At 49.1% G+C, this 12,528-nt stretch overlaps 1 protein-coding gene across 2 annotated transcripts in view; it reads right to left on the reverse strand.

Moving 5' to 3' along the window:
* St6galnac3 (ST6 N-acetylgalactosaminide alpha-2,6-sialyltransferase 3) overlaps positions 1 to 10,715 on the reverse strand; it is a 612,241-nt gene extending 601,526 nt beyond the window's left edge. For both annotated transcript variants that reach the window (XM_052731499.1, XM_052731494.1), the window contains exon 1: positions 10,598 to 10,715. In XM_052731499.1, the coding sequence (XP_052587459.1) occupies positions 10,598 to 10,615 (18 nt within the window). In that variant the 5' untranslated portion in view covers positions 10,616 to 10,715. The remainder of the gene's footprint in view (positions 1 to 10,597) is intronic.
* Between the last annotated feature and the right edge of the window lie 1,813 nt (positions 10,716 to 12,528).

Consider the following 12,528-nt stretch of genomic DNA (forward strand, 5'->3'; position numbering starts at 1 on the left):
TTTTAAACCCCTTAAAAATGCAGAAGTCATTCTTACAGGATCTCAGGACCTACTGGCCCTGCCCTGGCAGGCTCACGTTAGTGAAGGTGAGCTCGCTGCCTGAGCTACAGCCTCCTGATCTGTCAGATGAGAGCAAACGCCACCCGCTCCGATGGTCTGCTGTAAGATAAGCATCTGGAAGGATCCGGAAGGCCTCCTGGCACTGGCACTAGATGAGATTCAGCAAACAGCAGGGACTGTCCTTACTACATGCTCACTCATGAACAACTTCTCATTCTGTAACCTGAGAGAAGAAGATACGGGGCAGGAAGACTCTGCAAAGGCGGACACGAAACAGCCACACGCGTAGGAACAAATGTGCTCCACACACCGTCTCTGAGTGGAGCTGAATGTGTGTGCACACAAACACACAAAGGAACTTCCAAAGAAGACACAGTTTATTCTGTATATCCAAATTGTTCCCATATGTGCACCAGCCTCGTGCACAGTGAAACCAAGTATATAACGTCTGCCTCTGACCTCAAAGCCCGCAGGAGCTCACACCACACTGAGACCAAACAGCTAACTCGCACACCCACAGAGCAGCAGCCCCTGGGGAGAAGTCACAGCTGTACAACATCTGGAGAGATTTGGATCAGGACACGGAGAAACCCAGATGAGGTCTCAAGGGCCGCACAAAGGTTCACATGTACCCCTGGGTCAGGCATTCATGATCTGCCTCTAGTCTGCCTTCCTTCCCTTTCTGAGAATGTCGCCATCATATGAGCTGTGGCCTCTGGTTCCAATCCAAGGGGCCTCTTTTCATAGTCCCTTACACTACGCTCAATGTCTAAGCTCTGCAGCCCCTCCCGATGGGGACTGTGTTGGAAAAAGGAATGGTTGGTAACCACATATGGCTTTTGGGCAATGAACCCTAGCAGGTGCAACTAAGAAACTACATTGTTTATGCAATTTCATTTTAATCAATATATAATCAAAAATGAGGTGCTCCATTTAGTTATTGAAAAATAAATGAATCTGCTTCTTTAAACCATTAAATATTGATCAAAAAATATCGAAGAAAAATTTAGCACCTGAATGGAGGCATACTGTTATTGAAAAATAAACAATGAATTTGGAATATGCCAAAGGTACATAAATATTTAACTATTATATACTGGTCATATATTGAAGACATTTCTGATAATTTGGGTTAAATAAAATATATTACACAAATTTCTACATGTTTCATTTTTTATTTTTAATATGTCTCTTCAGAAATATGTACATAGCATGGCTTGTACTCTCAGCATTCAGAGGCAGAGGCAGGAGGATCACTGCCTTGAAGCTACACAGTGAAAGAAAATAAGAGTGTGTGGAGAGACAGAAGAGAAGAGAAAGAGATAAAGGTGAGGGGGAGATGGAGGGAAGGAGAGAGGGACAGGAAGAAGGAAAGGACCTGTTGGCTGCGTGGTTTCTGACCGAGAGAGCTGTGTAAGGGCACGGTGCTGTTCACAACTACCGCACTGGAGTGGGGCTCAGAGGCAGGAGAGCTGCACCTATACCCCATACTCTTCCTGTCACCACACTCCACAGAGGCACCTGAGTGCCTGACACTCACTGCCCTGCTTGGCACAATCTCAAACCCAGCCTGTCCCCCAAAGAGGGGCAGCCTCCAAAACGGCCATTTGTGTATTCGTGTTCTTAAATCTACAGTGACTAGCCGACCAGATTTCAGTCCCGGATCCTCATCCCCAGCTCACACTTCATTTCCATTTCCCCTGCGATCCTAACCTTCTCAGAGCAAGACTCAAACACAGTTTTTGAAACGGACAGAAGACAATCTTCACTAAGACATAAAACAGCCTTTAAAATGAAAGTAAGTCTATTCCAGAAAAGATTTGAAACGCAACAGTTTCCAAGCTGAGCAGACTAAAATCTGAGTAGGAGAAAGGGTATTATGAAGTAGTGTCCTCCAGGAACGAAACATCCCATCCCAGGGAAGCAACCTCCTTAAGATGAAGTATTAAGACAGGAAGTAAGCAACTCAAAATAGCTTCAGGAAGTCCCTGAAACGAACCAGAATCACTAGGCCCCTCCTTCCCAAGAATAAACAATAATGACTGCTGAGAGGCTCTTCAGACCAGCCAAGCAGCCTGCCAGGAAGATGTCTGATCAACTGAGTCACGGGGAAGGACACTCTCCAACCTGCTGAGCTGCCTGCAGGCTGTGCAGTGTGCCCCACGTTCCCAGCTGTGTGAGCTGTCACCCATACTAGGGTGGGCCTTGGTGATATGGCTGTCCCTGAGTCATTCCTACTCCTGTAAGTGACCCCTCACCCATATTCCTGTGAGTAACCCCAATAAAACTCATGGTTCACCAAGTCGGACCTCAGTGGCATCCATACTTTGGCCTGTCATGGGGTCCTTATCTGAAGTGAGAAGATGTGTGTGTGTTGATCACACACACACACACACACACACACACACACACACACACACACACCGGGAAACGTCTTGTCACAAGACAACGGGTGAGTGAGGGCAGACTGTATTTACTAGGTACACACATGGCTTTACTCCGCACTGTAAACACTCCAGGAATAAGATGCCTCTTTTCCTGCCCTCTCTCCAGCAACTCTTTTTGGGGGCTCCCTCCCCCCATCTTTCTCAAGGACCAGATGCTGCAGTCCTACCCTCCACATCTTGCCGGAAATGAAGTGGTGGCTGGAGATCTTAAAGAATGTCACCTACCCGGAGGCTGCTGTTTATTAAAGTCTCTTGCGGTCCTAGGCCAAGGTTTCCAGCTTAGACACTTTCACTCTGCTCAAAATCACAACGACCTGTTTACTCGAGGGCCGGGCAGGAACTGTGAAAGCACCCTGACCCTCCTGACATCCCCTCTTCCTACTGACCCTGTGATGAGCTGCTAACCCTTGAGACTCAGCCCTCCTTCCTCCCCTGGCTCACTGAGGTACTAATTGGCAGTAACGTGCATAAAAGGTGTACATCAGAATGGCCGGCGATTAACAGCTGGGTTATCCACAACCTGAATAATGCGCCTCTTGGGATGCGTGTAGCATTTGTAAATCTACTCTTTCCACTTAGCAAAAGGCCTCTCTGCACTTTACCTAAAGCAGGAAACACAAAAGAATGATGCATGTCCACCCTCAGGTCCAGCCTGTCTTAAATGTTCACCAACAGCTAGAGATTTTTCTTCTGGGGAGATTTAGTAACTTTCAAACAATGGCTTTGGCTACCCTCAGATCTAAATCCCTCCCACCAAAAAAAGCACAGGCCCCGGAAACATGATATCAGCATTAGTAACAGTGGGTGGGTCGGCAGCTCTGCTCCCCACTTCCACAGCACCCTGAGAGCTGCACAGAGAACGCACAATTCTCTGTGGGTTTTCCAGCATGACCTCAGGCGGAATGGAGTGACAGAACCTGAGGATCACACAGTTTGTGAGCCTTTTAAAAATGAACATAATAAATAAACTCTGGGGCCTCTTCTCAGAGCCCTGGAGGGGCCCTGAGTTACTCTAATTCTATACCACCCTCTCTCTCACCCCTGCTCCCTCCCTCAGTCACATCCCTAGCCCTCTCACCCCCTTCCTGTCTCCCACAAGCCCCTCCCCCCTTCCCCTCAAATTGCTAGCACATGTGGCTGAACTTTGGTTGAATTGGGGTAAGTCAAGAGGCTGTTCACTCTTAGACACAGAATTACAGCCTCCTCTGTCTCCCCAGTCTCTGCCCCTCCCCCTCCTCTGGCTCCAAAATCACAAAGGAAACCTTGAGGAAGACCCGAATACAGACACGTGCAAAGTCATCACACCAAGTGACCTGGGACAGAAGATGGCGAATAAGGCCATTCTCCTTATTGCCAATAAAGGTCATAGGGACTTCTGACAGCCACACAGGCCAGGGGTCAACTTCACTCTGCCACCTTGGGGACCCAGAACAAGTTACTTAGCTTTCCTGGACTGTGGTGACTATTTGTTACAATATTTTTAGCTTAAGCGCCAGCCGAGCAACTCAGCTGTTCAATAACTGGCAACCACTATTGTCATCACCAATCCAAAGAGTACTGCCTACACCTGCCGCTCACACCCAGAGCACTCACATACCCCAGAGCATGCTCGCCTTCAGAATACCCTCACACCCAGGACACACTCACACCCAGAGCACGCTCACACCCAGAGCACACACACACCCAGAGCACTCACATACCCCAGAGCATGTTCGCCTTCAGAATACACTCACACCCAGGGCACACTCACACCCAGGGCACACACACACCCAGAGCATGCTCACACCCAGAGCACTCACATACCCCAGAGCATGCTCACCTTCAGAATACCCTCACACCCAGGGCACACTCACACCCAGAGCACGCTCACACCCAGAGCACACACACACCCAGAGCACTCACATACCCCAGAGCATGTTCGCCTTCAGAATACACTCACACCCAGGGCACACTCACAACAAGAGCATGCTCACACCCAGAGCACACTCACACCCAGAGCACTCACATACCCCAGAGCATGTTCGCCTTCAGAATACACTCACACCCAGGGCACACTCACACCCAGAGCACGCTCACACCCAGAGCACACACACACCCAGAGCACTCACATACCCCAGAGCATGCTCGCCTTCAGAACACCCTCACACCTAGAGCACACTCATCCCCCACAGCATACCAACACACACAGCAAAGCCATCCCCCCAGTCAGGCAGCCCCTGAACCTGGCTTTGACTGGGCAGTGGTCAGAAGTGCCATCACAAATGGATTAGACGAAGTGCCTTTCTTGCTTACACAGTGGGGCTTCCTAGGGCTCCTCGTACCTGGTTCTTTGTAGCCTCTGTGACATCCCAAGCTCAGTGAAACCTCACACTTTGCAGAGGCCCCGAACCTCATTTGAGAACCACACTATCTCTTAGCCTAGGTGTTTGGTTTGGAGGGTGTGGTCTGTTATTTGCTTGTTCTGACTTTGTTTCCTTCTTTCTGCTAATTAAAATGAGCTTAAATGATCCTGACAAGGCTAGGTAGCTCCTAGGGACCCTCGGCTTTCTTCCTTGCTCTCCTGTTCTCCCCTTCCAGCTCCAGACTTCAAGTCACCCTGAATTTTCTACAGTCACAGGACAGTAAGAAAGACACTGACAACATCTGAGAAGCCAAGTGAGTGACAGACTGCTGTTTGCTGTCCACCAGGCCGCAACGTCCATGTCACAGCAAGCTGCCTTCTGGCACATTATGCTCATGTCTATAATCTGAGTCTCAAACAAATCCAGTGACACCATTTTATGTGTCCACCAGGCATTTAGAGATCACTTAGCGAAAACCAGGTCAGTTCTCAGGCATGCCAAGTCGAGTAAGACAAGGCTTCCTCTCAGTTGACTCCCGGCAGTAACTCCCACCACCCACCCGCTGTACACGCCACCCCCCAGGTTTACCTTTCAAAGTACGCTGCACACTTTGGTTAGTAGTTTAACCATTTACATCCCTGACAGCACGTGATCCTGTAGACTGAAAGTCATGGGCCTCTAAAGATGCTGGGTGAGTCCTGGCTGGCTGCTGGCCCCCTGAAGGCCCCACCCTGCCCTGTGAGATCAGTCAGCTGATGACAGGGTAGAATAACCCTGCAGCTACACAGATAGGCACTAAAGCCACAGGAACCTAGAGGATAACTTTCCCAGATGTGACCCTGAGAGCATGCTGACTGAGAAGCATAACTCTTGTAGATAGGGAGGTCAGACAAAGGATTTCCTACAGAGAAACAGCATGAAAACCACAGCTAACAGCTGTGGTCACAAGGACTTATAGATGCTACCTTCCTATTTCATTAAAAAGTCACTTTTCCAGTCTTTGTGGTCACTTTTTTCATACCCACTTCAGAGATAAGGACACTGAGGCTTCGGTCCTCACAGCAGGGACAGACTGTCTGACCCCAGAGCTCAATACACTAATAATCCCCATGCTGCCCAGAGTGAGGTTCATGCAGACAGGTGTGGAGACCAGAAGTGACTGGACTGTAGAGGGACAAGCTATGGAGACAGGAACCAGATTCTAAAGGAACCTGCAGGTCATGCTAAGCCCAATTATCACCCCAGGGTTCAGAGAGCCAAGATAAGCATCCAAAGCCCCAAAGGGTTTGATGGGCCCACACCTTAGCTCCACTCTGTAGAACAATGAAGAAAACAGAAAAACCATAAAGAGCTGCCAAGAAGGGAGGCTCACTCAAAGGCAGACCCAATGCTAGGCTCTGGAATGAATGAGAGTGAAGGGCAGAACTCAGAGCTTCTGCACGAAAACTGAAGCAGCGTGGCTTGGGATTCGGTCTGGGGCGGAGATAGAAGACTAAACGAGAACATATTAAGTTGGTAACTTTGCAGCACAGTGATGCAGTTTATCAACTGGATATATTTATAAGGACAAATCACTGCAGAAGGAAAGCATAGCTCAGGCAGGAAGATAAATGGCTAGTAAGAATGTAAAGTTTAGCTTCACTGATAACTCCAAATTAACTGCAAAATAACTAGTTTTCTTGTCCAGTAAATTCCAAAGACTCTTAAACACCCCATGGACCCCCTCTGCGCTCTCTCTTTAGAGGCTGGGGATTTGTAGGGAGCCCTTGCAGACTTCACTCTGTGGGAAAGCAGCCGCTGCTGAGTTGAGGGCTCACTGAAGAGCAGCCTAAGGCCAGCAGGAAATGAACCCAGTGGGACGGAGGTTGTCATTTCCTGCAGAATAACCAGTACATAGATATTCTCACTTCCCCTACAATGGCCCTTTGAGGGATGCAGGGTCACCCCCATTTTGGAAACTGGGGCAGTACTGTAAATTAAAAATTAAAAAAAAAAACCAACTTTCTGTGGTTCAGTCGGTAAAAGGTAGAGGCATGATTAAACCCACGTGGTCAGTGTCTTTGCAGTGAGGGATGGGCACGTATTCCACCGTGTAAATGACTCAGGATCCCAGTTCTGTGAGAGTGGGTCCTACTCAGGGACAGATGGGCCCTCAGCGGACAGTGCCTCCACGTGGACACACAGTGCCTCCACAGGACAGTCCAGTGTCCCTAAAGGTCAACGTCAGCTGCCACGTACCAGCTTTACCTCTCAGAGACTCCTGTTCTCGTTGTATGGGCAACCATGAGAGCACAACCCCCATCTCTCCTTTGGGGTTCTCATAGGTGGAAAGGATGACACAATCTTCTTGGATAATATTTTAAAGTCTTTGTCCACAAAAGAAATGTTTCTAAAACACAAGCTCCAGGTCAATAGGTCCTATTCGGCTCCAGCAGCCGGTGGGAAGCCAGCCTTGGCTATGCCCTGACAGGGCTTGTTACGAACTCCCTCCAAGTTTCATTTTGCTTTTCAGAAACTCTGGCTATTTCACTCTTGCAAATATTCTTCTGAAAAGCACTCATTTGAAAAATGTACCTTCCTTATACCAGGAATAGAACATTCTTATCATTAAGGATCAAGACCATGATAAGTATGTCCAAAAACACATTCTCCCTGTTTTCCCGTGTCGGCTGCCGGCACCCATAGCATCGAGCCCAAGCCCTGCTTCTTCTTTCCCATGTCTTCATAATATATCACTCTTTGTTAAGATGCGACATTAACCCTCAGACCTATCCCCTTATCTGAGTTTTCTTTCTGTTTGCTGTGATAAAACACCATGACCAAAAGCAGCCTGCGGAGGAAAAGGTTCATTTCATTTCATCCCTGAGAGAAGTCAAAGAACTAAAGCAAGAAGCTGGAGTCAGGAACTGAGGAAGGGGTCACTGGAAACGCTGCTCACCGGCTTGCTCACCGGCTTGCTCACCTGTGGCTCGCTCGGCCTGCTTCCTTGTCCAACCTCAGATCATCTGCCCAGGGTGGCACCTTAATCACCAGCTGAGAAAATGACTCACAAAGTTGCCTATAGGTCAATCTGATGGAGGCTTTTTCTCAATCTCCATTCCCCTTCCCAGATGACCCTGGCTTGTGTCAAGTTGAAAGAAGAAAAAAAAAACCCTATTAACCAGTGCACCCCTTCTTTGAGTATGTATTTCACACACACACACACACACACACACACACACGGGGAAGACATAAATTATATATTTACACACATGCATACGTTCACAGGAGAAGACGTACATATATGCACACAGAAGAATATGAACATCTAATAAAATACATATGCTGTTCCCCTATTAACCTGCCCTGCTTGACCATCAGGCCCAGGCTCAGTTTCCAACACCCACTTAGGTGCAGAATGTTGCAGAAAATATTTCATTAAACACAACAATAATTTTCTGTTCACTACAACACTGTTAAAAATTTATTATAAACACTACCTTTTTTTTCCCCTATGCTTTGGGAGAAGGGAGTCCAAAATCAAATGCAAAAGGCCAAGCTGGCAGTCCCTGTTCGGAACCAGCACTCCCCACTTTTCAAAGACAGCACAGCACAGGTAAGAGGATCCTCAGAGACCATCTAAGACCAAGTAGGTCCAGCCTCACCCAGCAGACTACTAACAACCCAGAATAACCATGAATGTGGTCCAATATAGTTATAGGCTACACACCATGTCGCAGAGTCAAAATATCACACACACAGAAAAAGGCACTCTGTTGCTGAAAGGTGGCAAGGACTGATGGGTGCAAGAAACACTTACAGTGTCACCCCTGGGAACAGTTTTAACCCGTGAGTACTATTTCAGATCTGGGTCTGAATGCAGGTCTCTGCCCCTAACTCAAGACCCTCGGTTTCTTTCCCTAGAAAGTGGAGTTGCAAACAAGGACACTGGCCCTTCAGGACTTATGAAAGAATAAAAGCCATATCCTGTGGAAGAGACTGAGAGTTCAGAACACCTTAACTAATTCGCCATGACTGAACATCAGGAAAAAGTGACGTCACACACCTGTTGGTACAAAGTCCTTCTCATCCCTACTCTTGTCATCTCCACAGCAACATGACAAAGTGTGTGATTACTCTGATCTCATGTTGAGGAAATCAGTATTCAGGGAAGTGTAAGTAGTTGTCCAAGGCTACATAGGTGAGGAGGCAGAGCCAGAACTGAGAAGACTGTCTTCACTCTTCTTTGTTCTGGTTAGGGGATGAAGACCAACGAGGAGGCGCTTCAGGTAGGACCTCCGTGTAGGAAGTGACCAGTACAAAACTGGATCAGGTCTGTGTGTGACCCTGGATGAGCACTAAAGATGCGTCAAGGAGTCTGGGGACATATCTCAGTGACCAGACATGTGCTTAGCATATGTGAGGCCCCGGGTTCAATCACACGCCAACACACATACATACAAAGGAAGAAAGATGATTCAAGGCAGGGGAGAAACCTGTAGGGGAGACATGACCAACAGTATGTCAGGCTCCTCAATTTCCTCCAGCAAATAAATATAGGTGGCACTGTGACCTAGTTCCAGACCCTGTGCTGAGCCCACAGCTTCGAGTTTCATGCTGCGGTATCAGCAGATGACGTCCCCCTGACTTTGCCACCTTTGGTCAAGTCCTGGAAAGTGCTCCAAAACAAACAGCAAACTCAAGAAAGTCATGGGAAGTGTTTGATTGTCTTGCTTCATGACGGGAAGGCATGATGGGAGATTTGGGCTAACTAGAGCGGTGGTCCAAGATGTTACATCAAGTTCTGTTGTGGCACACCACCACACACACACAGAGTTAGGATGTTGTCCTTGGTCACACAGCACTTTATCCTGTCTGGAAACCACACACTTTTGTGTTCTCTCGGGGATGGGGAACCTTCACGCTGCTCACATTTTGATCCATGTATCAGGCTGGGCAGTTGAAGAACAGCAGAAGGAAAAAACAGAAAAGGGTTGGGGTGGGAGGTGAACTTTCCCAGTGGGTTGGAAACAGTCTCCCCACGGAAGGTCCTCACCAAGTAGGTCTACCCAAAGTCCTCAACCCTAGCTAACTAAGGCAGGTACTCAGAACAATTAATGAACCAGGACTTGGTGAAAGAATGCACCAAAACAGCGGTGGACTGTGAGTACGCGTTCACACGTGAGCCAAAGTATGAGTTCACATGAGAGCATAAGGAGGTCCAAGGTTCCACATATTTCCATCCGATGAACGTTTCCAACTGTAGTCACTGTCACCTAGAGCTAGCTCCCCAGAAAAACTCATTCCTACAGGGCTACCTGTGGACCCAGAAGTTTTTGTGTTTCCAGGACCAAAGGCTGCGAGCTCTCCGAGCTCTCCGCACCTCCTCCTCTTCCCAAACACTGTGCCCCTCACCCATGCAGGGCCACTCCTTTTCAGCCCGTGGCCCCCCACAGGCCGCGGGCTGCCCTGACCCAAGGCTCGGAGCACCCTGCTCCGCCTGCCATCCCCATCATTCGGCACACCGCCGCGCGCTCCCTGCCCAGCTCCTTCCAGGCGGGCGCCCGCCAGCAGCAGTGTAGGCAAGGAGGCTGTGCCCAATGCACGTTGCATAGTCTCCCACCCCGATGCCTTGGCCAAAGGAACAAAAAGGAAGCCGACGCCAGGAAGAGACGAGCGGGCTAAGGATGCGGCGGGACCGCGGCGGGCTCCACGCCTCTGCGCACCCGGCGGGCGGAGCTCGCATGCGGCCGGCAGCCGAGCGGTTACCTTGAGGATGCAGGCCATGGCGCTACGGATCGACCCTGTGGCTTGCTGCACCTCGGCCCCGCAGCGGGACCACTCCAGCCCACATTCCCGCAGAGCGAGCCGGGCCCGCGGGAGCTGCGCGCCCAGGCCCCACCCCCGAGCCCCGCCACTGGCTGGAGCCGCGCGAGGCCCCGCCCTGAGTCACGTGCCCTCCGTGCGGCCCGCAACTGCCTGCTACTCCGCTGCTGCTGCTGCTACTACTTGGCTTTTTTTTTTTTTTTTAAACCCCTTCTGCAGATGAAGGTTTGCAAAGCCCGGCCTGGAGCAGACCCGGATCTTCGCACCCCGAGGACAGAAGGTGGCCCTTTCAGCTGCACTAGTCGACCAGAGAACCCGCAGATGTGCGGCTTCCCAAAAAGTTAGCGGCTGCTGCGTTTGGCACCGTCCCGCTAGAGGCGTGCGGCCCATCAAAGGATTCTTCGAAAGCGGCTGGAAGTGCCCCGGGCTAGCCTTTGGCACTGCAGAATTCTGTGGAGGGTTTCTCTTGCCATGACTGATTGGCTGTCCGTCGGAAAGCGCAGACAGCTAGAAAAGCTGAAAGACTGGACACTTCTGGTCTTCAGGAAAGAAGCCACAGTCCTCACACGATGTGGCGTGTGCACAGCGTGTGTCCCATACGCGCACATAAACATAATGCAGTTGTGAATGTTGTATCCTGTTGCAAGGGTGTTAGTAAAATGTCGATATACATAAAGAAACAGTGTACACTGATTACCTGTGAGACATACACCGGACTTTGCTACTCACTGCTAAAGTCTTAGAATTTAGGAGAACTTGGTTAGAATTTCAACAACCAAGTTATATATTAGCTTTCCTCTTAGGTTTGGAAATCTAAGAAGGTCCTTTTCAACCATCCAGCTGGAACTGTCACATGTTAAAACAAAGGGCACTGTGGCAGATTTACCCAAGAGGCAAACAGGTCTCTGGTCCTCTCTGGGTCCTAAGTGGGCCCTCTGTATGTGACAGACAGCAAGGAAAGGCTGCCTTCCCAAACCAACACTGCTAACAGAACACTCATTTCTACAAGGATATGCCCAGAGGGCACAGATTTCTGCATCCCAGTAGTGAAAGGGGTCTTTAAATTACCACCCGAAACATGTACTGTAAAGAATGCCCTAGTTAGCTGGTCCACGTGGAGTCAGGCAAAGCACATGGGCTGATAAGTGACTGGGGGTCATGAGATGGCTCTCACACCATCACACAGGAACCAAGTGTTCACAGGAGTTGTCCATGTTGTTGATGAGAACATTGAATACTCTGAGAGACCTGGGAGTAACCTCAGGAAAGAGGCTGGAAGGATAGAGCCCTGTTCAAACTGCCTGCTTGCAGGCAAGCTCTGTCTGTCTCCAGGGAGACACTCTGTCTGCTGCCACTCCACCCCTTCCTCTGCCTTGGAGGACACACGTACTTTATAAGGAAGTTTGATGAAGATCACATACTTTAAGCTACTGCTTTAACAAATGGTCTTAGCAGGTGTGCTGGCTAATTTCACGTCGGCTTCACATAAGCTAGAGTCACTGGAGAGGAGGAAGCCTCAACTGAGAAAATAACTCCATAAGATCAGGCTGTAGGCAAGCCTGTAAGACATTTTCTTAATTAGCGGTTGATGTGGGACCATCCCTGAGCTGGTGGTCCTGGGTTTTATAAGAAAACAGGCTGAGCAAGCCATGATGAGCAAGCCAGGAAGCAGTAACTCCTCCATGGCCTCTGCATCAGCTCCTGCCCCCAGGTTCCTGCCCTTTCCCAAAGTTGTTTTTGGTCATGGTGTTTCACGACAGCAATAGTAACCCTAACTAAGACATCAGGCCAGGGAAACACAAGTAACAGCATATGGATTTGAATAGGTTATATTTAGGGGAAAATATATATAATACATACATATATTCATATAA

The sequence above is a fragment of the Peromyscus californicus genome, unplaced genomic scaffold, assembly GCF_007827085.1.
Source record: "Peromyscus californicus insignis strain IS unplaced genomic scaffold, ASM782708v3 Scaffold_9__1_contigs__length_137607984, whole genome shotgun sequence".
In the NCBI taxonomy this organism is placed as follows: Eukaryota; Metazoa; Chordata; class Mammalia; order Rodentia; family Cricetidae; genus Peromyscus; species Peromyscus californicus.